The following is a 25,179-nucleotide window of genomic DNA, read 5'->3' as shown; positions in this document are numbered from 1 at the left end:
AACAACAAACATGGGAGGGGGGGTGGGGGAATGGGAGACCAAACCTTGGGGACACCAGAAAAGGGTGGGACAGGTTGAGGAGACTTGAAACAACCGGACGAGACCGGCGGGGACTTGAAACAACCGGACGAGACCGGCGGGGGCTTGAAACAACCGGACGAGACCGGCGGGGGCTTGAAACAACCGGACGAGACCGGCGGGGGCTTGAAACAACCGGACGAGACCGGCGGGGGCTTGAAACAACCGGACGAGACCGGCGGGGACTTGAAACAACCGGACGAGACCGGCGGGGACTTGAAACAACCGGACGAGACCGGCGGGGACTTGAAAAGGCTAGGGAGAGGTGTGTGTCCAAGGGGGAAAAAAGTTTGAGGTGATGCCGGCCGGGGAACTGGCTGAGGCACCGGCTGGAAGTCTGGCTGAGGCACCGTCTGGAAGTCCGCCTGCGGAAGGGCAGGCCTGGACGCCTGCGGATGGGCAGGTCTGGACGCCTGCTGATGGGCAGGCCTGGACGCCTGCTGATGGGCAGGTCTGGACGCCTGCTGATGGGCAGGTCTGGACGCCTGCGGAAGGGCAGGTCCTGAAGCCTGCGGAAGGGCAGGTCCTGATGCCTGCGGAAAGGCAGGTCCTGAAGCCTGCGGAAAGGCAGGTCCTGAAGCCTGCGGAAAGGCAGGTCCTGACGCCTGCGGAGAGGCAGGTCCTGACGCCTGCGGAGAGGCAGGTCCTGACGCCTGCGGAAAGGCAGGTCCTGACGCCTGCGGAAAGGCAGGTCCTGACGCCTGCGGAAAGGCAGGTCCTGACGCCTGCGGAAAGGCAGGTCCTGACGCCTGCGGAAAGGCAGGTCCTGACGCCTGCGGAAAGGCAGGTCCTGACGCCTGCGGAAAGGCAGGTCCTGACGCCTGCGGAGAGGCAGGTCCTGACGCCTGCGGAGAGGCAGGTCCTGACGCCTGCGGAGAGGCAGGTCCTGACGCCTGCGGAGAGGCAGGTCCTGACGCATGCGGAGAGGCAGGTCCTGATGCCTGCGGAGAGGCAGGTCCTGACGCCTGTGGAGAGGCAGGTCCTGACGCCTGCGGAGAGGCAGGTCCTGATGCCTGCGGAGAGGCAGGTCCTGACGCCTGCGGAGAGGCAGGTCCTGACGCCTGCGGAGAGGCAGGTCCTGACGCCTGCGGAGAGGCAGGTCCTGACGCCTGCGGAGAGGCAGGTCTGGAAACCTGCAGAGAGGCAGGTCTGGACGCCTGCTGGATCGCTGGCTGTGAACCCGGCTGGAGAACCGGCAGGAGCGCCGGCTGGGCTGGGTTACGTGCCCCCCTCCGTTGCCTCTTCCTCTTCTGCCGAGCCAATCTCCTGGTAGTCGGCTGGAGGAAGGAGGTGAAGGACGGGGCTGGCTCCGCATTGGAGGCCTCCGAAGAGGACCCCCAGGACTCTCTCCTTCCACGCTTGCCCTGAAGACTGGTAGGTGGTGAAGAGGTTGCAGGGTCCGAGGCTGATGGTGCGGTGGTGGTCACCACCCCAAGCTCCAGGGTATGATCCTCGGGGATGGGGCCCAACGGAGAAGACAACCTCGGACAGACGGAGACACTGGGCTCCGGTCGGCTCATGGCGAACTGGAGCACACCCTCGAAGCCAAGCGGTCTCAGCCTCCTCATCTCCGCAGGCGATAGGGGGTCCCTCAGTCCGCTGTTGAATGCCGCCGTCACCTCTTCCTCCCCGAAGAGCTCCTCCACTGCGGCTTCCAGGAACCTGTCCAGGTACTCGTCCCGGTCCAAGTTCCCCTGGCGAATGCTGGAGAGGGGACCAGGCTGGCAAGGCCTTGCAGGGAAAATCGCCGCCTGCTGGGTTCTTATGGTTTGGTGCATTCTGTCACGAAATGGTTTTGGACAGAACCCAGATGCAGGCAGACGAAGGTTTAACAATAAACTTTATTAAATAAAAACACCCGCAATGGGGAAAAACAAGAACAAAAACACACTAGAAAACAAACACTAGAAACAAAACCGAAACAGGGTAGTCCAACAAGACGAGAAACAGGGGATACTACCGTGAGCGTTGATACAAACACCAACATCAGACAAAAGACAATAGATATAAGACAAAGACAATGCACCAACACTGAACAGATTGAAACTGAGACCATATAAAGGGAGACACTAACGAGGAGTGATTACATGGGGAGAGTGGTGACAGCTGATGGGAATGAAACCCTAACGAGGTGAATTACAAAACAGACGATGGGAATGAAACCCTAATAAAATTACAGGAGATAGGAGGGTGGGGCTGAGAGACATAACAGGAAGACACGTGGCATTAAGTAACAACATAAAGCCACATGTCTCCACACATAACACAACAGAAACCCGAAAGACGTGGCAATGTCATGACTCTGCCCAGGGAGCTAGAAAGCTCGAGACAGGAAGGACAGAGTCCTAACACCTACAGTGCATAATTGTTCCTGGGTCAAAAATGGTTTTCAGTGGTACCCTACACACAAAGTACCCTACTCTTGAACTGCGAGCCCAGTACTGATAATAAATCCCAAATAAGTGCAATGAACTTTTATTTGTCATTTTATTTAGTTGTTATTATTAAGTTTTACAACCGCTTCCAAATTATACATTGGCTAAAAACGATCTGTCACAGATATTAGCAGGTGCAGAGGGGGCGATCTTTTTTGATGTCCAAACAGCAGTGATTAACATGGAAAACACTTTATTAAAAATGTGATTTATGTGAACTGCATGTGCGGAACATTTGCCAAGAAAAGTAATGGTTACATGTTAGTATTGGATGTTCAAGAAAACACATATGAAAAACATGTGCGCACTAATGTGAAATCCATACCAATACATATTATGTTAGTAATGCATGCATGTACACTTTTTCACGCATACATATAAACTCGATGCGTGCAAACACACCTAAACAACACTCGCACATACAAACAAACTCTGCACACACACGTCTATAAAACACTCACACATACATACAAACTCGATGCGTGCAAACACACCTATTCAACACTCGCACATATAAACTCGATGCGTGCAAATCACATCTATAAAACACTCGCACATACATATAAACTCTGCACACGCACAAGTCTATAAAACTCTAGCACATACATATACACTCGATGCGCGCAAAACACATCTAACACTGAGAGCGATAATAGCATTGAAGTTCATTAGTCATTTGCTTGTGCAAGTTGCAATAAAGATATAGCCGATTTCTTTAATAGCGTTTTACACTGCCTTACACGTATACAGCAGGATCCCAGGGATTGGGGAAATTGGGGCCATTGTCTCCGGCTTCTGTTTAACTGGCACATTTACTCATACGAGATGTCATAACGTGGACGGCCTCTATGGCCTGTTCTAGATGTCGGTGGTGGGACTGGTAGTTGTCCAGCAGCTCTCCCACCATCAAGCTTGGCGCAGCGTAGTACAACGTCTCGAGAACAACAACGAGTTCTCTGGTTTCGACATTTTGACAACGAACCACTGACAAAAGACTGTCAATTGTTCTGGCAATTGCTCTAAATCTCTATAGTGTCTCCCTGGGATCCTGCTGAATACGTGTAAGGCAGTGTAAAACGCTATTAAAGAAATCGGCTATATCATCTTCATTGCAACTTGCACAAGCAAGTAAAGGACTAATGAACGTCAATGCTATTATATAGCTCTCAGTGTTTCATAGATGTGTTTTGCGCGCATCGAGTGTATATGTATGTGCGAGAATTTTATAGACGTGTGTGCAGAGTTTATATGTATGTGCGAGTGTTTTATAGATGTGTTTTGCACGCATCGAGTTTATATGTGCGAGTGTTGAATAGGTGTGTTTGCACGCATCGAGTTTGTATGTATGTGCGAGTGTTTTATAGACGTGTGTGTGCAGAGTTTATATGTATGTGCGAGTGTTTTATAGATGTGTTTTGCACGCATCGAGTTTATATGTGCGAGTGGTGTTTAAGTGTGTTTGCACGCATCGAGTTTATATGTATGCGTGAAAAAGTGTACATGCATGCATTACTAACATAATATGTATTGGTATGGATTTCACATTAGTGCGCACATGTTTTTCATATGTGTTTGCTTGAACCTCCAATACTATACATATATGTGAGCAATGTATATGTGTGTATGCACGCTTTTATATATGTATTCATAATCGCAGTTTGATTTAAACTCTATACGGCGCCTCATATCCTCCCTCCAGCCACTCACTCGCCCTGGTTTCATTACAGTGTGCTCCTTAGCACTGGGAGCTGCTGTCCATAAGGTGCCTTTGCGCACCAGCCATTTCCAACCCATCCTCCAGTATTTGGGCCACGCCTCCTAATTTGCATACACTCCTCAATCCTTAATGCCCAATCCTAAATCCCCAAATCCTCAATTCTAAATGGCTAAATGATTAAATGCCCAATCCTACATACAAAATACCCAATCCTATATACCAAATGCCCAATCCCATATACCAAATTAATTTTCAACTTGGACTTTTAGTTTTGGTTTAAAACTTTCAGTTTTAGACTTTTAGTGTATATTGTGACTGAAAAATCCCTCCATAGATACAGGTCAGAGATGGCATGTTCAATTAAATTTGGCATTCCGCAAGAGCATGTGAAAACATGCATAGCAATCTGTTCATGCTGTACTTTTTGTCAAGTGCCTATACTGGGCTGTGCAGCACAAAATGAAGTTTGACTTAGTTTGGAGACAGAGAGAACGCTCTGCTCGCTTTTTTCTGCAGTCATCAAATGCAGTCATCTACATCACTTATTAATCACAATCAATGATTCATTAAAGCTTTAGCGGTGCAAAACTTAATTTTGGCTGCACCCCAAAAGAAATTAATGCAGTAAAAACCCTGTTCGACTTTGGAAAATAAGGTGATGTTCTTTTTTCAGGGTGTAAATTTATGGTCAAGTCCTGTTCAAAGCCCTCTGAAAAATATCATAGTTGATCCTGTTCAGTATGTTGTTGTCACGTCGGACAGCACAGGAACAATCAAAACATGGAAGGGTTCAACTGGAGAGGAGGTGGCCTCATTTGAATCAGGACTCTCCGCAATCACACTACTGCTCTTCAATGACAAAAACAGCTCTTTCCTCATGGTATGATCAATATTTGTTACATTTGCAACTACTCAATAAAGAGGAACTGACATCAATTAGTCTACTTTTGCCATTGATCATGATAACATTGGTGGTCTAGGTTACCTGAATTTATATTTGCGTGTGAAATGAAAATGTTCTGCCCTTTAGGTGGGCAGTATTCAAGGTCTTCTTGTCTTGACTTGTCCTGCACTATCAGAAGTTTCGAGGCACGCGGTTTTCGACTCATTTTGGGCAAACTTACTTCTTTCCTCCCCTGATAGAAAATGGATACTTGCTACCTCCAAAGAAAATAATGACCTGAGCCCAAAGGTAAGTCAAGTCAAATTGACTAATTCCACTTGATAAATCTAAAGTTGATGAATGGAATACATTCACAGTACTTACATTAATAACAAATATGTGTCTTGGTAGGTTTTCTACAGTGAAACTTTGTGCAACCCTGTTGAAAATGAGGAAGGTCTATGTCAGAGTCTGCCAGTCACTGGCTGCTGTGCCGCTGTATTCCTCCCGTCCCAAAATGCGCGAGTCGCAGTGATCCATACAAACGGACTCTTCAGCAACAAAACAATATCAGTCTTTGACCTGACTATTAAGGAAACTAAATATAAGAAGAAACCAGAAGGTTGGACTTGAAAATTAAGGCCATTGTTTTTCTTGTTATTGTACTTCAAGTAATTTTATGTTATATTTTCGTTTGCGATGTTCAAACGTAGACATGCATACTCATGACATTTAAACTAATAATACCTGATATGTAATCTCTTCTTTTTTTAGCTCAACAGGTTGCATCTTTTCAGTTACAACCGTGTCATCGCTCAGACCTCATGCTTGAGGCAAGAGGGAGCAACAATCTTCTGGTTGTAGATGGAAACTATCTGAAGGTTTACACACTTAAAGGGGAACTTGTTGCTAATTTCGAAGACCACATAGAGCCAATCAGTGCTCTTTGTGTGGTAAGTTGAGGGTTAACCTTTCATCTCATTCTCATCTCAGGTGTCTTGTGTTCAGACTCAAAACAATGATCGGCTGTCATTAGCCGCATTCCCACCTGATAATTTCAGTAACAAAATGCTTTTAAGTGACCTATTTACATCATTTGCAGTAGTGTATCAGTAGGAAATATTCTGTATTAACTTTTTTTGCACTTATATTTATTTTCTTTGTTTGTATTTTACATTTATTATTCCCCTTTTTTTCACTATGTGTTTTCAAATCCCTACTGTCACCAGAACTCATAAATCTCCTTTATCATGTAGAAGGCAACGCAATGCTAATAATCTGTGCACTCTTTCAGCATCCACAACAACGTTTCCCATTGGTTTATTGAACTGCCAATCTGCTGTAAACAAATCAGGTGGTACTCCTCTGGTGGTACTTGGAGACTTCAACATCCACCTTGAAAAACCACAGGCTGCTGACTTCAACAACCTTACTCCGTCGTTTGACCTCAAGCGAGTTCTCACTTTGGCAATTCATAAGTCTGGTTATCAACTTTATCTTATAAACACATGCTACTGGTCCACTCATCACTCCCAGGTCACCCCGCTGCACACGTCGGATAATTTCCTCATCACTCTTGATGTCGACCTAACTTCTCCAGACTTTTCCTACACATGCTTCCCCGCTGGTCACATTCCAGCGCAACCTACGAACACTCTCTCCCTCCTGCTTATCCTCTGCAGTCTCTGCCACGCTCCCTCCCTCTTAACAGTTTTCTCTCTCTTGGATGCTAACAGCGCCACCCACACTCTTTGCTCCACACTAACCTACTGCTAAGACAGCTGATGCCCTCTTACATCTAGGCCATCTCATGCATCACCTTCTGCCCCCTGGTTATCTGATGTTCTCAGTGAGCCACGATCAGGTCTGCTGAGAGAAAGTGGCATAAATCTAAAGAACCTACTGACCCCTCTCTCTATCAGTCTCTCCTCTCTTCTTTCTCTGCCGATGTATCCTCTGCGGAAACTCAATATTACCACGCTAAAATCAACAACTCTCCTGACTCCCGTACTCTCTTTAAAACCTTCTCTGCTGTTCTTTGCCCGCCTGCCCCCTCACCTCCATTGGGCTTAACAGCTGATGATTTTGCGTCTTTCTTTGTAAAGAAAACAAGCTTTTTCCTCTTTCTCTCTCCTATCTGAAGACGTGGTTTCCACGGTCATTTCTTTTAACCACCCGACTACCTGCCCGCTAGATCCCATCCCTACTCATCTCCACAAGGCAATCTCTCCATTGGTTGTCCTGCTCTCACCACTGGTACATTTCTCACAGTCTTTAAAGAGACCCGTATTCCCCACCTGCTGAAGAATCACACTCTTAATCCTGCACTGTTAGAAAACTACAGATATCTCTATATACAGATATAGGATATCTCTCCTCCCCTTAATTGCTTAAACTCTTGAACGTGTTGTATAAAACCAGTTCTCAGAACAGCCTCCTGGACAACAACCAGTCGGATTTCAAGAGCGGTCTTCCACTGAGACTGTGCTGCTTCTCTGTCATTGTAGCCCTAAGACTGGCAAGAGCCTCTAACTCATCTGTTCTTATCCTGCTGGATCTATCTGCCGCCTTTGACACCATTAACCACCACATCCTCCTGTCGACCCTCAAAGCTATGGGAGTCTGTGGAATGGTCCTACAATGGTTCAGGTCTTACCTCTCAGGTAGGTCATTTAGAGTATCCTGGAGAAGTGAGGTCTCTGAGTCCCAACATCTCGACACAGGGGTGCCTCGGGGCTCAGTGTTTGGTCCGTTGCGATTTTCTGTATACATGACATCCCTAGGCTCTGTCATTTGGAAACATGGCTTTTCCTATCACTGCTATGCGGATGATACACAATTCCACCTGTCATTTCAGCCTGACGATCTGACTTTTTCTGCACGCATTTCAGCATTCAGCATCTCGCTCTGGATGAAGGACCATCACCTGAAGCTGAACCTTGCAAAAACAGAACTGCTTGTAATCCTGTCTGACACAAAGACTCATCACAACTTCTCCATTCAACTGGGATCATACACTGTCACATCTTCCATAAAGGCCAGACACCTGGGAGTGGTGATCGATGATCAGCTTAACTTCACAGATAAGGTTGCCAGCACCACCCGGTCCTATAGATTCAACATCTATAATATTAGGAAAATTAGACCTACGCAAGTCCTAGTCCAGGCTCTTCTTCTGTCCAGACTGGACTACTGCAATACGCTACTGGCTGGATTTCCACAGTGCACAACCAAACCTCTACAGATGATCCAAAATGCAGTGGCAAGAGTGGTCTTTAATGAACCGAAGAGAGCACACGTAACTCCTCTCTTCATTAAGTTACATTGGCTACCCGTTGTGGCTTGCATCAAATTCAAAACTCAGCTCCTGGCTCAAAGACTCAAAGAAGGTTCAATTTATGTGGAATGGTCTGCCCACTGCATACAATATCTGCAGATTCTGTATCCATTGTTATTGCACTTATGCTTTTTGTTGTCCTTATGTTGTTCCAATTGTTTATCCCATCTGTAAGTTATAAAAGTGTCTGCTAAATGACTAAATGTAAATGTAGGAAATATCAGTTTACATTAAAGGTCTTCACCGGTTGAAAAAATCTGTACCCGAACCGGAAGAGACCCTTGATTATGCTACACAAACCCGACCCAGACGCGTTCAATATTTTGAAACTTGGACCCGAACCTGTGCAGACCAAAAAATTCACTACTTGGACCCGACACAGACTTGAATATTATTTATGAACTAGACCTGAAACCGGCTGGAAAGACGCAGATGCGACTGGACCGGCATATATAATAGCAAATTCCACAGCAACGTTCATATTTATAAAACCATTCTTTGACGTGGAAAGGTACTTAGCGTCACGTCAAGATCTGAGTAGACGTACGTACTTTTGCTTGTCCAAGTGCTGCAGGTTTTTGGAAATATAAGTCATTCTTGCTGCTCGTAAAGGATTTTGACGGTGATGGGTGCTCTTTCAAATATCAATGACATTAATTAGACCTCACTAAAAAAGGCGGCGATCTAAAACTTAGCTGTGCACAGTTTCACGATCATTTGCGATTAATAGACTTCACATCGGATAAAGGCGTACATGCATTTTCTCTGCGTATGATCGTGTCACCAGACTGCTGGCCATATGGACATAAAAAGTTAATCATAAAATGGTCAGTTCTAGTCCTTGATTTTGATTGGCTGAGCCGAATTCTAAGCCGTTATAAAATACCACGATTTATAACAGCTGACCGCATTACTTGGCCTAAATATAATTTTATATTCTTTCTTTTATGAAACCTTGCAACACACATGGAATAACCGTTTCAAAAACCCGCAAGGCAGTGGGTTACAATGCATTTTAAAACAGCCAAGGCCACAACACCCTCAGCTGTTATTAAATGCACTGTAACCCATTGCTCTACTCACCAACCCTCTTTCCTGAGACCTTGGCATTAGTGTATTCTGTAAGTTTATGTCTATCTTAGTTGTCTTTGATATTACATAGCTAGTTATCATATGTGTAACAGATAATTCTTCAATTATTTGTTCACTAGATGTAAGATATTATTGCATTACAGAGAACATTCTGCTAAAGACCTATCTTAGTCCCTTGCATTGTCTATCTTTAGCGCTTTACTATTCAACATTATTTTCCTTTAGCATTTTAGTTCCATTTTGTAGTTGTCAGTTTTCTTGTTTATATTTTGTGAGTAAGAGTAGTCAGTAAGAGACTACAAGTCTTTTTTTAAATCCTTTAGATAAACAAAGGTGATTTACTTACTGCAATTCACCCCCCAAAGGTTATGTTTGACCAAAACTAACACCACATTTTTTAGTGTCTTGTGTGCGGTATCCTACACCACTGGTGCCTCATTTGAAGATAACTTCACTGACACACTATTGCTAATTATGTAAATAACGGATTTTAAACTATTTTTTAGGATATAGAACTGCAAAGGCATTTGCACAGTCTGTAAGTTGTGATCAAAAGAGCAAAAGGATACTAAGAGACGAAAAGGACACTATAGACTGATTTCAAATCTCCCTTACCTGTCAAAAATACTAGAAAAAGTAGTGTCCACTCAGTTATGATCTTTCTTACAAAATAATGACATACACGAAAAATTTCAGTCAGGCTTTAGACCGCATCATAGTACTGAAACTGCGCTCGTTAAGAAACATGGAATTAGCTTCCACTGCTATGCAGATGACTCATCCCAGCTATCCAAATTAGCAGAGTTTATTGAAGATATAAAACATTGGATGACTTATAATTTCCTTCTTTTAAATTCTAATAAAACAGAAATATTACTTATCGGACCAAATACACATAAACCGAATATTTCGGATTATAACCTGCAAATTGTACTGTTACTCCAACAAATACAGTAAAAGATCTAGGCGTTATATTAGACAGCAACCTGTCATTTCAAAATCACATCTCAAATGTCACAAAAACAGGCTTTTTCCACCTAAGAAATGCCAAATTACAAAATATTCTATGTGTTGCTGACGAAGCGAAGCTTATTCATGCATTTGTGACCTCAAGACTTGACTACTGTAATCCACTACTTAGTGGTTGTCCTGCATCATCAATAAACAAACTACAGTTAGTTCAGAATGCATCTGCCAGAAAATATCATCACATAACCCCAATGTTAACTCTCAACTCTTCACTGGCTACACATTAAGTATCGTATTGACTTTAAAGTTCTTTTAATCACTTATAAAGCCTTAAAAAGTTTAGCCCCTACCTACATAACAGAGCTTCTATCACACTACAAGCCATCACGCTCTCTAAGATCTCAAAACTCAGGACTTTTGATAACACCTAGAATAACTAAATCCACCAAAGGGGGTCAAGCTTTCTCATTTCTTCACCTAAACTCTGGAATAGCCTTCCCGACACTATTCGAGGGACAGACACACTCGCCAAATTTAAATCTAGATTAAAGACACACATTTCAGCCAAGCATTCACTTAATGCAAAATATGCTAAATAAACCACCGGGAGACTGCTGACATTAGATATTATTTACTAGAATAATTTAACTTCTTATATAAACACCATGTACTGCGTTTTACCTTTTTGGTGTTTTTCGGTTTTCTTATTTTTGTGGAACAATCCACATTGTGATATAACTAAAATTGAATTGAAATCTGCTACGACAATAAAAAAAAGCTACATATCACAGAGATGGAGAAAAGTGCAATGTACAGACAAATACAACAGGTAAATGCAGCTAACATTAGGCTTCTGTATGAAAGTAGTTTAAAACACTCTTCTGTGATATGCATTCAGCCAGCCATCACTCTTGCTGGTAGTTCTTATTTCTGGGTAAGATTTTCTGAAATGATTGCGTACTGTACTCTACCGACCGTAGTGTGGAAACAAGCCATAACACTATCTGATTGTGCTTTATTCTTTAAAGGCAGGGAGAAAATAAGCAAGCTGCGCTCTTCACTGCATATTCCCAAAATTAGCACTTTCAGTGAACGGGAGTAATTTGCTTTAAAAATTCGTTCAACCCCACTTATTTGTTAACATTCACTATCACTGTAATTCTGCTGGACTTGCAGGACTGTTTTAGGGTGGTGACAGCATCTCGTGACCTGTCTCTCAGGGTACTCACCTGGAGAAATGATAAACAACATGGGCTTACCCTTGAGAGCCAGTATCACTTACTTGGAGGCTCCCACACAAGATCCAGGTAACAGCATTTTGTCACCCATTCTGTAAAATGAATCATGTTTTGACCAGTAATGTAAACTGTTTTTCATGTTTCATAGAGGGTTCACAAATGTTGCCTGTGATTATTCAAGTATAGTGGCCTCTGTGGAGTCAGTGGACGGGAAGGACATTCTGAAGGCATATACATTTGATTTTTGACCATGTAAGAGAGTGCTTTTCAGTTAATGGATGGAAGTTAAAGGAAATATTTTTTATGAGGCTACTTTAAAAAGCCTTTAATTGTTTGAAAAATATATATATATATTTGCGGCAATATAAATGTAACTGTTAGGGAAAAGGCTGTGATAGTATCAAAAAGGCTACAAAACATGTACAATGAGATGTGTGGAAATAAAAATCACAATGGTGTTTCAGGTACAAATTATAAAGTCTTTCTTCAGGCTTTCTTTAGTTTATTTTCCATTTACTTGTATGCCTAAAAGTCCTTTAAAGGAATTATAACCAGATGAAACCAGTTGTGTGATTTGGATTGAAACCTCCGGTGGAAGAAATTATTAGGTAAATTTGGTTTGGTAAAATATTTGTTATCCAAACATAACTTACAATGTAAATATTTTATTTTCCTACAAAGGAACACTCTTTCTAGGTTTTTAATCTAAACAGAGAACCTGAGTAAAACCAGTGCTTTATAAATTAATTTGCAGATAAGGAACTTAGTTATCGATTGTGTGACACCTCAATTCACTCTTTGATGCAGTTGACTTCATATGATGCAGAACGAGCCTCAAGACATTGTTCTGGATGCTATTTCCGCCATCTGGGTTTTGCATCTAAAAATAATTTTGATGGTAAATAAAATTAATTAGTAAAATTGTATATATTGAAGCACACTTACAGTAGAATAAGATACAGTACCTTTGTGAGAGCTTTGGTTGCACGATCGAGAAAGGCATTCTCAACTTCCTCAGGTATTGTGAGTAAACGGGAAAAACAATCCAGAATACACATCAATGTTTCTCTTGAAGCCTGACAGAATAAAGCAAATAAATGCATGTCCTGTTTATTGAATTGGTCTTAAAAGAATATTCACCCAAAAATACATTTTAATCCATAATTTATTCATCCTCATTCCGTTCTAGTGTATATGACTTTTAATGTGCTCACATTATGATTATCATAACTATTTCAGTAAGACAGATATATCTGCACTAAGTATAGGCTACACCACATAACAATTCTTTTTATTTTAAACATTCCATGGAGGGATATACACATCTTATTAATCACACTTACAGGTTGTGATTCAGAGATGTTTATTCATCTAAATAACGTTGTGGTGACCCATCTTTCATGGACATGCATTTAGCAAATCCCACATTGAACTCTCCAAGTTCAGAGAAACAGTTATCAGTAAAACGATGGAGAAAAAACTAAAGGTTTGAATTAGACTGCTGCGCAAATCGAGGGGAAAAATAGTTTTTATCCTCTGGTTCTTATAATCACCCTTTGAGAGTTAGAAAAACCACATGATTTATTTTGAGCACAACACAGCGTCTTCACAACAGGATGAAAACACAATGGGTTTAATGCAGAGAAATGCACCTCTGCCAGATTATGGGTTAGAATTAGCCAATCGGACATCGTGTTATTGAAGAAGGTGCATAATCTGGCAGGGGTGCATTTCTCGGCACGACACCAGAAGTTTTTTTGGATAGGTCAGAGCGTTGTAGATAGTTTTAGGAAATCAAAGTCAGCCGCACTTAAAAATAAATTATGGATTAAAATTAATTTTAATATGGAAAAAGGTGTTATTCATTTTACCCTATCTAGGCTACTGAGGGCAGCTTCCGGGTCTTTAATGCTCTCCTCTACGAAGACATCATGAGCTGAGATGATTGGTTCTTTGAGCTGCTCTAGCCAGGACCACATAATCCCAGATAGAATAAATGGGTCTTTTTCCAAACACAGCCGCTCCCAAGCACCCTGGTAATTAAGATCTGTCTGCAGAAAGGAACACACACATTTATACTGAATCTGCATCTAAGTTGCCGTAATAATGATGATGATAATAATAATATTGTTGTTTGATTAACATTTTGAACTCAAAATAATGCAGCTCTGCCAGATCAGACCATAACTCATACAGAGATACATGTAGGCAGTGTAGGGTCAGTGAGGATGGCTCAGAAGTATAGGTGAACAAAAACATTATTGTTTTTCTCCCAAAGCTCTTTATCTCCTATATAGTGCACTGGGTATAAGCCAATTTTAACTCAAGGATGCATACTAGACAGGTTGGGTCCTTCCCAGACCACTCCTTCTAAGACTTGGAGGCCACAATCCTTAGCGTTTAATGCTAGAATGAGACGATTTAGTAGTGCGTATGGCAACGCCATAATGGCTCCCAGTGCTTTATAACATGCAATTAAATGCCAAGCAATAAAAAATTTACTCATATCTTAAATAGATTCGTATTTAAATTTATAAAAAAATAGGTACACACTTGTTTCTGGAATGTGTACAAAGGATTGTGTGAAGGATACAGTTCATGCTGAAAAAAAGACAGAATGGAGGACGTGAAACGAAGGCTCCCTTCCAAGGATGTGTCTAATTGAGAAGGCCTTGGACAGGACTTGATAACGTGGCTGACAAGAAATTTAGAGAACACCTAAAGACGAAAGGACCCAGGCCAACACCCTTTGAGATCTTTAAGGTATAGTTAACCCAAAAATGTTTAATTATTTACTTACCCTTGAAAACCTCTATTGCTTTATTGCCCTCTTTTTTCCTGAACTTTAATATTTGTTAAACATATATTTTATACTATATGAGAGTGGATTGTGGCCACCTACTTAAAACACATCTGCTTCCCAACCGCTCCCTTTAGTAGGGTACCTTTTTTAGACTCTAATCGATGCACTTACCTGCCAAGCAGTCACCTTCTGAATTTGTTCCTTTTCTCCATCATGCTCAAGGTCCACCGCAAGGGATTGAGCCACCAGAAGATGTCGTGAGTCCAGAGACAACTCAGACTGGACGGTAATGAAAGGCACCTCCGCTTGTTTTGTCCCATCATGGTCGGGGTCTTTCCTCCAGAACGACAGTATTTTGTTGATGGTTGTAGTGTTTTTCTGATCTGATACACATAGAGAATGGCTTCGCTGCAGAACAGACTGACTCTTACTTTTAAGCAATGGAGATCGCTCCTTCTGGTCCATAATTGTTTTCAGCTCCCATATATTGCTAGTTGAACTATAGCCTGGGCTGTCCTTACATGTCCCCAGAGAAATGGCGACATAGTTGTGGGAGAAACTACTGAAAGCTGGAAACTGATTGCTGATGGTACATGAGTGAATGCTGGCTAAAATACTGAGAGGATTATCCGACAGGTTTAAAGATTCAGATAACCTACGCAGGTCAGACTCGCTGTAGCTTAGGCTCTTACGGACATAGTGAAGTGGTTGCGAGCTGTCTGCATTGACTCTGGTTAGACCAGGAAGACGGGGCCTGATCATAGTTATGCCATTTTCCAATATCTGTCTGTTCACTGGATATACTGGGGTTTCATTACAATGTTTCTCAACAAGAGGTATCACATCAGGAACCTCGACGATATCCTCCTCAATAACTTGACGATTCTCTGCAATGTCCAGTAGAAGTTTGCAGACGAGGGGGATGAGCTTTGGCACAAATCGTAATCTCCGTGCCTCATATCCATGCAACACGTGTTTCTGGCGGATCAAATAATGTGAAAGTGTAACAGGGAGAGCTCTTGGCTCAGCATTAGCAAACACATTCCTCAGCGAAACAAGCAACTGAGCGAATTGCCTGACACACTGTAACTGTCTTCTAGTCTGGATTGAGTTTAGTCGTTTTGTCCGGACCAATAAAATAGCTTGATCTGCTGTCATCCGTGTGGTAAACAGCAAGAAACAGGCCAGCAACACACCTATGACAACAAGTGTAAAATAAGTAAGTCATTTTTAGATGGTGAGCCTTGCAAAACTTGGCAACCATTGGATATAAACCATTGGAGATTTCCCTGCATTATTACACTAATTAATGAATTTAATGAAATCTGTGCTGTCAATAAGCAATTTAAAAAGAACACTGAACCTTTCACTTGAATTATTAAAAAAAGAAAAATCAGTTTTCACCAACACATGTGCGAGTCTAGTTCCATCTCGGTGCGGAGCCGACGTGCCTAGAATAATGTGCGCACCATGACCGCGTTGCACCATATTTGCACACGCCTGCCGGGCCTAAAAAGACGAGCCTAATCATACATATGGGAAATTCTAGAATCGGGGGTACATTTTGTGTCTGGTATATTTTTTTTTATTAAAAACTTATTAAATCAGTTTTGAATAATAATAAATTATATTAAGCTATCACTAAAAATGTTTTTAAGAATATTTTGGTGCATTTTCCCGTGAAAATATTAACTGTTAGACTCCCTCTACACATAATGTATTAATGACTGTCTTTGCTTCATGATTAATACATTCAACTTGAATTAACATGAACTAATTCTGTGTTATTTCATCTTTTTATGTGTTTACAATACATAAAACCTTGTGACGACATGCACATTTGTGATGGCGTAAGATTATGGCGTAAGATCATGACGTAAGATCGTTCATCACATGTGCATGGCCCTTGTTTGAAAACAGAAGGCGGCAGAAACAGCATATACCGTTCATTTGCCGCTCTGAATGCACTACATCATAATGCAGGCTCACTATCTCTCGAATCCAAGGTAAATCATCAACGCTGATCCATGTGGCTTTCTTATTCACACAAACTGCGCTACACTTGGACTAGTTTTGGGTTCAGAGGGTATCGGTGCCCACCCGAGTTTGCTTGACAGCTTTCACATTAGCGATGTTTCATGCGAACCATGCCCCGTTCTGAACTAAACTGCAAGTCTGAAAGCCACCTTAGACTCAAGTTTCAGTATTTTACCTATATTTTATTCTGACAACCTTAAAGTGACAGTAATATCTTAGTTTATGTCAAGAGTTATGAAAGTGAAAAACTTAGTTCCTGTGATAGTAAATATGAGCTTCAAGACTATGTGTACACGACAAAAAACTGAAAAGTTTTTCATTTGCATTTTTTATAAAGTTTCATGTGTAAAGAATCACTACATACCTGCGCACATAGGCATACCCTGTTTTAAGATAAAAGCGATTTTAATAAACCTAGTCGGCATGAATGTGTGTTTATAGTTTGTGTATGTAAATACACAATGTCTTTGCTGGTCACAGTGATGCAGTAAATCTACTTTTTTGCTGGAGAAATGTTCATAAGTAGGCCTATGTCACACAGCACAAACATACAGCTGGAGGCCGCCATTATTGTTTTGGGAATACTTTTGCATGCCTACAGTCAACAAAACGCTGTTGTCGTGTAAATTAACAGTCAAAACGCATGAAAAGTTTTCTGTTTTTAGTTGAAAATGTCAGCGGCCTCTTATATGTAATCATTGAAAAACTCATATATTTTAACATTTTTACAAAGAGGTGTAATATTTATTCCTTTTTTATGAAAAGCTTGTCAATTTGACCTTTTTAGTGTGTTAACTCCCTTACAATGTCTGTTTCATTCTTAATGGAAGCCGAAGGGTGCACTTGCACAGCAGTCCAATAGTGAAAATGTATTAGTTTGTATTTTTATATGTCGTGATCCCGCCTTCCTAGCAGCTGTCCACAGCCCCACTTGTTTTTGTTTTAGAAACACATGGCCAATGTTGTACCTTGTGCTTCCCGTCCTGCATCTTAGCCCTGCCCTAGTTATTCCCGTCCTGCATTCTTAGCCCTTGTTATGCCTCTTTTGGTCCTCTCCTATTTAATGCCCTTGTGTTTGCTGTCCTGTGCTGGATACTGGAATGTATCCATTTTGTCTTTATCCATATATGTTGTCTTGTCCTGTTGCCTCTGGTCTCTCTAAGTTAAGTCAAGTCAAGTTTTATGTCCTAAGTTTTGTTATGTTAAAGTTTTTCGTTCTTGTTTTGGGTTAGGGACCCTCAAATCCCTTGAGGGATTTTTAATTATGTTTAGTCCTATATCAATAAAATGTATTTCGTTGAGAGCTGTCTGCACTTGATTCTGTTCCATGTCAGTTTCATGACAGAACGATCCAGCCCTCTAAGAACCCAGCAGACAGCTCGCCAGGCACATTTCCAGTGCTGATCTCCCCGGGGTCCCCTCCAGGGTTGATCTCTTCAGGGTTGTTGTTTTTGTACTTCTCCAGGGTCGATGCACCCTCCGGGGTCTAAGCCACTGGGTTCCCCTTGGGGGTCGATGCCGCCGGGATCCTCATCAGAGTCTGCCCCTGTCTCTGGGCCACCATTGTGTGTTCCTGTCTGCGGGCCGACCTGTGGGATGTTCCTCGGCGCAGGCACCCTGGTGTATGTTCCTGTCTGTTGCCCTCTCGAGTGTGTTCCTGTCTGCAGGGCCCCCAGGGGATGTTTCTTGGCGTGGGCCCCCTGGCATCTGTTCTTGACTGTGGCCAAACAGTTCCTGTTAAATTACTATTTTGTAGTCTTTTGATAAAATTTTGAAATTTTGTGTTCCTCTTGGGGCTGCTAGGTGTTGTCCATTGGGGGAGGCGTGATTCCCCCTTCCTAGCAGCTGTATCTCTTGTTCTGGCCGACATGATCATGACATGTGTGCATCCCGCCCTGTGTCTTAGCCCTGTCCCCTTGTTTCCTTATTCATTATCAGTTCACGCCCTTCACCTGTTTCTCTACTATTTAATGCCCTTGTGTTTGCTGTCCTGTGCTGGATCGTTTTTCTTTATTCCCATCTTGTTCTGTTGCCCCTGATCTCTTTAAGTCAAGTTTTAAGTCTTATGTTTTATGTAAAAGTATTTTGTTCTTGTTTCCCCCTCGAGGGATTTAGAATTTGTCCTATGTCAATAAAATGTATTTAGTTGAGAGCTGTCTGCACTTGGATTCTGTTCCATATCAGTTTCATGACAGTGCATCTTCAAAATACAGGTTAGTAATGGTAACTTTTTAGATGATGCCGTAATCTTGTTTTTTTGTGTTAGTTAGCCATTATAATGTTATACACAATAGAACGTAACATCTGATATTCATGCATCCATGTAACTATGGTTGCAGACACACAGTCAACTTACTCTCAAGTGTTCACAGCCTTAAGTTGGTCTATTAAACAGCCATTAATAAGACATCTATTCATATATTTCCATGATTTCAACAACTTTGAAAACTTTGAGACAATCTAAGAAATAATAACAGCATTGCAACAGCATTGTGAAGTATAAATGTACAAAAGTATTTTTGTTATTCTCATAAATTGAACAAAAATGTACAACTTGGAAGCAGAATGGATATGCTACAGTATATTATACAACAGTTCTTTCTGGTTTTCGAATCTGATTGGCTGAGAGCCATGCGACATTCCACAAGTATCACCACGGGAACCGCTTCACCGTTTGGATCACTCTCAGCCACTTAGCTAAGTCGAACTTCTGAAACTGAAAGAAACACCCACATTTGCAATCTCTATATAAGCGATTTGCAGCGATCCGAATGGTTTAAAAAATTACAGCGTGGGTCTTGAGACGCGCTTTACTGTAAATAAGCGCATGTTTGATTAAAAAGCAATGGAAAGGTACAATAGTGCCATAAGACTAATGCATTCTCTGTGAGTAGCTTTTTACAGTCTCTCTCTTTTATTTAAAAGACGTGATGGTTTGGAATTAGTTAAGTTGTTACGGACGTTTGTTTAACCGTTATGCTGGGCTGGAATTTGTGGTGGAAGAAAGTAGTTCCCCATTTCCTTTAAAAACCTGAAGATTTTAAAGATACTCTGATGTTGTTTCTGATTTATCTACACACTTGTGCCGTTGAACTATTGTATAAATGCAATATCACTCTCGTAGTCGCATGATATGCTCTATATCATTGGCTGTGATTGTCTCCTGTACTCAGCCTGCGGCATAGTGCCTCACAGCCATGCTAATAGAGCACTATCACACGAGAGAGAATATAGCATAAACATAATTAACCATTATGACAGTAACAATCTGTCTGTAGTATTACAGATTTATTGCCTTTATCAGTATGTTCCACTGTAGTGAGGTAGGCGGGACGAGAGCCTGGATTCGAGGTGCATGAGGGATTACGAGTGTCAGCTGTACGCGCACTGGTCTCGTATCACTGAGGAGATTGGGAGCATAAGAGGACAAGCGACCAGACCGTTATTGCGAGAGGACCAGGCCTGGATTTTATGTACCTCGAATCCAGGCTCTCGTCCCGCCTACCTCACTACAGTGTGTTAATTTATGTGTGTTAATTTACGTTTGATTTTATGAATTAAAAGTTATTTTATGTGAACCGGTTCCCGTCTCCTTCCTTCCCTTTTATTGAACCTTGTTACATCCACCTAATAATATCCTATGACAGGCAATAAATTAAGCTGTTCATAGACAATTCTACAAAATATGACAACAGAATATGGTCTTTATGGTTACAATATTCTTTCTGATGGTGTAAATTTTATTATTTTTGTATTCAAATAAATGTATTACAATATTTATGTGCTGTAGTATAAAGTGAGATTCTATATATTAGCTGATAAAAAATAGTGATTCATATGCCATCACCAATAAGTTAAAAGAGAAACATGCCATTAGCTTCTCCCCACCATCAAAAACAGCCAAATATCAATGACATCTTGGACAAAATATATTTCATAAAGACCAACACAAATTAGGGCTACAATACCCCATCTGAAAATTTAACCAGAAGAAAATGCCCACGGATTTTAGTCACACCGACTTCTCTTATCAGAAAACACAAAAATTGGTGAGCTGCAACCTACATTTATCTCATGCAGTCTCAACATTCACTTTTAACTTATACTGATAAAACTTATTTTGCAGCTCTCTCTGTTTATCGAAAAATATATACTATTAACCATACACAAGACACAATGTCAGAGATAAACTTATTCCAATATCTACTTAGCCAATCAGGATAATTTAAGAGCAGGAATCTAAGGGAACACCTGGGGTTTTCTCATATTGTCAGCTACTGATGTAGCAACAAAGAATATACTGTATGTAAAAGGAAACAGAACTGTACCTGTTCTGCCAAGCCCTGCATGACAGTGAACAGCCATTTTACCTTCCTGGATGGCAAAAGACATTACTTTCACCATATCTAAGATTGTCATGAGGGAGGCCACTCCATAGTCGTTCCATCTAAAGTTGTAAAAATAAACTAAAACACAGGAACACTTTCTTTGTAACCCAAAGACAAAAAGCAGTTACAACTCAGCTATATCGGCTAAATGCTCTCAACAAAATTAATTGGCATGTATAGCAAATACAGTTTATATAATGTTGTACCCTACTTCACATCACACATAAAATGTAATCTTATTGATACAGAAATCAGTATGTTTGGCATAACCAATAACAAAGTAATACTCACTGCCAGCTTCCATAAAAGTCTCCGGTTGGTAACTAAAGCCACTCTCCGGCTCTAGTGGGTTGCCACAGCTGGCATGTTCTCCAGGGCATTGGAGGTTAATAATCGTCTTCAAGCCACATCTTAAAACAAAGCAACATGGCATAACAAGAGTTTACCAAGCAATAGCACAAACAAAATCAATAATTTGTTTGCAAGAGGCACTTTTAGTTGAGAACATTACCTCAAAAACTGGTCTATTACATTATATTTTTCAATTATTTCTGTGGAAGGGCGTGCCATAGCAAGCAGATTTTCAGTGATCCTAGAATGAAAGAGAGAGAAACAATGAGTGCACATACATTTTTTTGGACAGCAATCTTTTGAACTAGGAACTCTCCTTGCAAAAAGATCTCTCCAAGCCATTTGTGTTTTAATTTCTCTGTTATAACTGTAACTCCGATATAGAGCAATATCAGAATATTGCTCTGTTTAAGCATCCTCATCAGCCCGACACAGCAACATTAATATTACAGTGAACCAGTTTAGTGCAGATGATGATATTTTGGAAAACATGCTTGATGTCAGCCCAAATGTTTGCAGTTCTGTTTGATTACTCAAATGGTGCACTTTGGCTGGAAAATAAATGAACAAATAAACCAAATGCTGCTGAGAACCCTCAGGCCAAAAGTGATGTCTGGGCTATATTAGTACAATATTTCCTTTTAATGCCCACAACCATAATATGTAAGGTGTATGGAACAAGACAGAAAAAACAATAATATTTTAAGATTTCTTTTGTACAAAATTATTTGGCAAAAATGCAAACCACGGTGTATCAGGAAACATGGATTTATTCTTAAAAAGAAAAACGCATAGAAAAAAAACCTCATCTGTTCTCTTGGTAATATTTTGTAATCATTCTGTTATGTCTTTATAAATTGCATGCAATTTTTTTGACAAGCCTCCTTTAATTCTTCTAAAAGCTGAGCTTCAGTTTACACTCCAAACATAGGAATGCCACATTTTATAAAATATTTGAAGATGCTGGACATCACTTTTGGCCATGACTGTACAAAAACTTTGCAGGTAATATCATAATGGCTTTTCCCACTGCAACTAACACCGGGTTATCTTCACTCTGAACCCCACTTTTAACCCCGGGTAATTTGTAAATGCATTTTACCCAGGGTAAATGACACAACCAGACGCTTAGCAAGCAACAAACATTTACATTTAGTAATTTAGCAGACGCTTTTATCCAAAGCGACTTACAAAGAGTTCAGGGAGCAATCATACAATAGGTGCTAATACTATAATAAGTTACTAGTTTCAACAAAAGCTAGACCACTACATGTTGAGAGAAAGCGGATTAGTGAAAAAGTATTCACAGAAGAGATGGGTTTTAACGGTTATTTGAAGGTTGTGAGAGATGTGGTTGAACGGACCGGATTAGGAAGAATGTTCCACCAGGAAGGCGTTGTGAAGGAGAATGAGTGGGAAAGCGATTTACTGCCTTTATGAGAAGGCAATACAAGACTCCACTCGTTTGCTGGACGCAGGGTTCTTGATGGGGTGTAGTAGGGTGTTAAAGTATGCCGGTTCAGATCCAGTAATAGTCCTGTATGCAAGCATCAGTGACTTGAATCTGATATGGGCTTCAACCATTAGCCAGTGGAGAGAGATGAAAAGGGGTGAGCCCTTTTGGGTTGTTGGAAGACGAGGTGTGCTACTGCATTTTCAACCAGCTGGAGTGGTTTGATAGCCTTTGCAGGAAGACCAGCAAGGAGAGCATTGCAGTAGTCCAACCTTGAGATTATCAAGGCCTGGACAAGGAGTTGTGCCGCATGTTCAGTGAGATAGGTCTAACCTTTCGAATGTTGAATAAGGCATATCTGCATGATTGCGTTGTCTTTAACAGCTGTCCTTCAATGATCACATTGCAATCAAATATGACTCCGAGGTTCCTAGCTGTTTTGGAATGAGTGATAGTTGAGTTGCCAAGTTGGATGGGGAGATCATGTTGCACCATGGGGTGTGCCGGAAACACAAGTAGTTCAGTCATGGCCGGGTTTAGCTGAAGGTGATGCTCTTTCATCCAAGTTGAAATGTCTTCTAGGCAGGCTGTTATGCGAGCTGCTACAGTGTAATCGTCTTGGTGAAAAGAGATGTAGATCTGGGTGTTGTCAGCATAACAGTGATACGAGAAGCTGTGTGCCTGTATGATGGGTCCAAACGATGTCGTGTCGATGGAAAAAAGCAGCGATCCAAGATCCAATCCCTGAGGGGGTTTTGAAGTGAGGGGTGTTTACCGAGGTCTGATGTGCTGAGAATTTTTTTGCTGATGGTTGATGTTTTCTCAGTGAAAAATACAGCGAAGTCCTCCGCAGTCAAAGATGAAGTGGGCAGGGGAGGAGGGGGAAAAGAAGAGAGTTTCAAGAAAGCTCTTGAAAAGCTGCCGAGTGTTAGGTGCATTGCTCACCTTGGTGGTAACAAACAGCTAATCAAAAAATACCTCATACCACAAGCTGTGTACAGTCACAAAATCTCCACGTGCTGTGTAAACAATCGTTTCAACTTTTGACAGGAAGTACATAATAATGTCAAAAGGTGACTAAATCCGACTGAATTCGAGTAAAAAACACCTTAGGAGGCTCTAAACAGCAAAAGTGTATGTGTGAGTAGTACAACCGTAAGGTTGTCAGTTATTTAAAGCAACAGCAATTCAGGTTATGAACACCCAGAACGCCCATCTCTTAACCCCTGGTAAATTATAAGAAGTATGAATGAAATGCTAATCTACCTTTTTAATGAAAATGCTTAGCTCAAGTAAAAGGGTAAGTGCTGTTGTTTACCAAGATGAATAGATTCCCTTGATGGCTTGATTTTCTTCACTCCAGTGTGATGGATCCTCATATTTGCATGCCTGCCCACCACATCCCATAGAGCACTGAATATGGCAAGGAATAATAGAACGTAGCGCTTCTCCAACTACTGTGTACTTTGATCCGGGTGCTCTGGAACTTCTCACTTTAAAAATAAAGTTTTATGTTATTGTAATTGTAATACAAAGCAATCATTATTACCAAGAAGCTTGCCTAGATGATTAGATTAGATTTTTTTTTAGATTCAACTTTATTGTCATTACACATATACAAGTACAGTGTAACGAAATGTAGTTTAGGTCTAACCAGAAGTGCAGTTAGCAAGTGCAGGATATACAGTTAGAATAAATTAAGACCATTTGGCAAGTTTAGTTCTATATTTGCATTAGAGATGTCATGGAAAACCACTTTGACAAACCTTTGCCCTGAGAACAGTCACCACAGAAAAAATAAATAGATAAACCATTGATCTGGTTGCTATTAATTGATTCTCCGTAAATATTCACACCAAGGCTGTAACTGATTTGTCGAATTATATTTCTTACCAAAATCCATGATATTCCGACCTCCATATCAAAATCTGTTCAGCACAAAAAAGAGAGCATAACAAGAAAAAAAGCAAGTATTTCAAAGAAACATGGCATAACCATACATGACTCCTGTTTCATGATGGAGCACCAGATTTTTATAAAAGGTAATACATTTGGAAATAAATGTAGGCTATCTGTATACTACCAACTATGTCATATTTACAAAAATTTCAAAATTGTGTTACACACGGTCCACAGCAAGCCTTGCTATCTTACAAAAAAACAAGTTATTGTCTGAAAGAGCTGAGATTACTCACCCAACCACAGGTCAAAATTTTTTTTAATTATGTTCCGTTTACTTCATCCAAGACTGATTTGTTGACTTGCCTATTATTCATTTTTTTGGTTATGACCAAGGCAAATGTTGCATATCATTTGTTTTGTCTTCCTTTAAGGAGAGAGTACTGCTTTTCTCTTTCACTGCAAACGTATTACTTAGCCTAGCAGTGAATAAGGTACT

At 41.1% G+C, this 25,179-nt stretch overlaps 2 protein-coding genes across 3 annotated transcripts in view; one reads left to right on the top strand and one right to left on the bottom strand.

The window, feature by feature from the left end:
* fbxw12 (F-box and WD repeat domain containing 12) overlaps window positions 1–12,850 on the top strand; it is a 19,008-nt gene extending 6,158 nt beyond the window's left edge. The window contains exons 5-10 of one of the 2 annotated variants that reach the window (XM_079479013.1): window positions 4,904–5,110; window positions 5,261–5,422; window positions 5,525–5,735; window positions 5,888–6,066; window positions 11,688–11,818; window positions 11,898–12,850. In XM_079479013.1, coding sequence (XP_079335139.1) covers window positions 4,904–5,110; window positions 5,261–5,422; window positions 5,525–5,735; window positions 5,888–6,066; window positions 11,688–11,818; window positions 11,898–11,997 — 990 coding nt within the window. In that variant the 3' untranslated portion in view covers window positions 11,998–12,850. Of the gene's footprint in view, window positions 1–4,903; window positions 5,111–5,260; window positions 5,423–5,524; window positions 5,736–5,887; window positions 6,067–6,407; window positions 6,576–11,687; window positions 11,819–11,897 lie in introns of those variants that run through there. The other variant, XM_079479014.1, reaches the window with a different exon arrangement.
* ptpdc1b (protein tyrosine phosphatase domain containing 1b) lies at window positions 11,224–25,179 on the bottom strand. The gene is made up of 10 exons (XM_079479012.1): window positions 24,977–25,179; window positions 24,675–24,709; window positions 24,100–24,274; window positions 21,489–21,569; window positions 21,269–21,387; window positions 20,918–21,055; window positions 14,724–15,748; window positions 13,621–13,800; window positions 12,715–12,825; window positions 11,224–12,629 (listed from the first exon to the last, which is right to left on the bottom strand). The coding sequence occupies exons 2-10, from the start codon at window positions 24,682–24,684 to the stop codon at window positions 12,513–12,515; spliced, it is 1,956 nt and encodes a 651-aa protein (XP_079335138.1). The 5' UTR covers window positions 24,685–24,709; window positions 24,977–25,179; the 3' UTR covers window positions 11,224–12,512.

This window comes from Barbatula barbatula (genome assembly GCF_947034865.1).
Source record: "Barbatula barbatula genome assembly, chromosome: 17".
Classification (NCBI taxonomy): Eukaryota; Metazoa; Chordata; class Actinopteri; order Cypriniformes; family Nemacheilidae; genus Barbatula; species Barbatula barbatula.
Note: the sequence above shows the minus strand (reverse complement) of the source record. Positions and strands in the feature narration are given on the sequence as shown.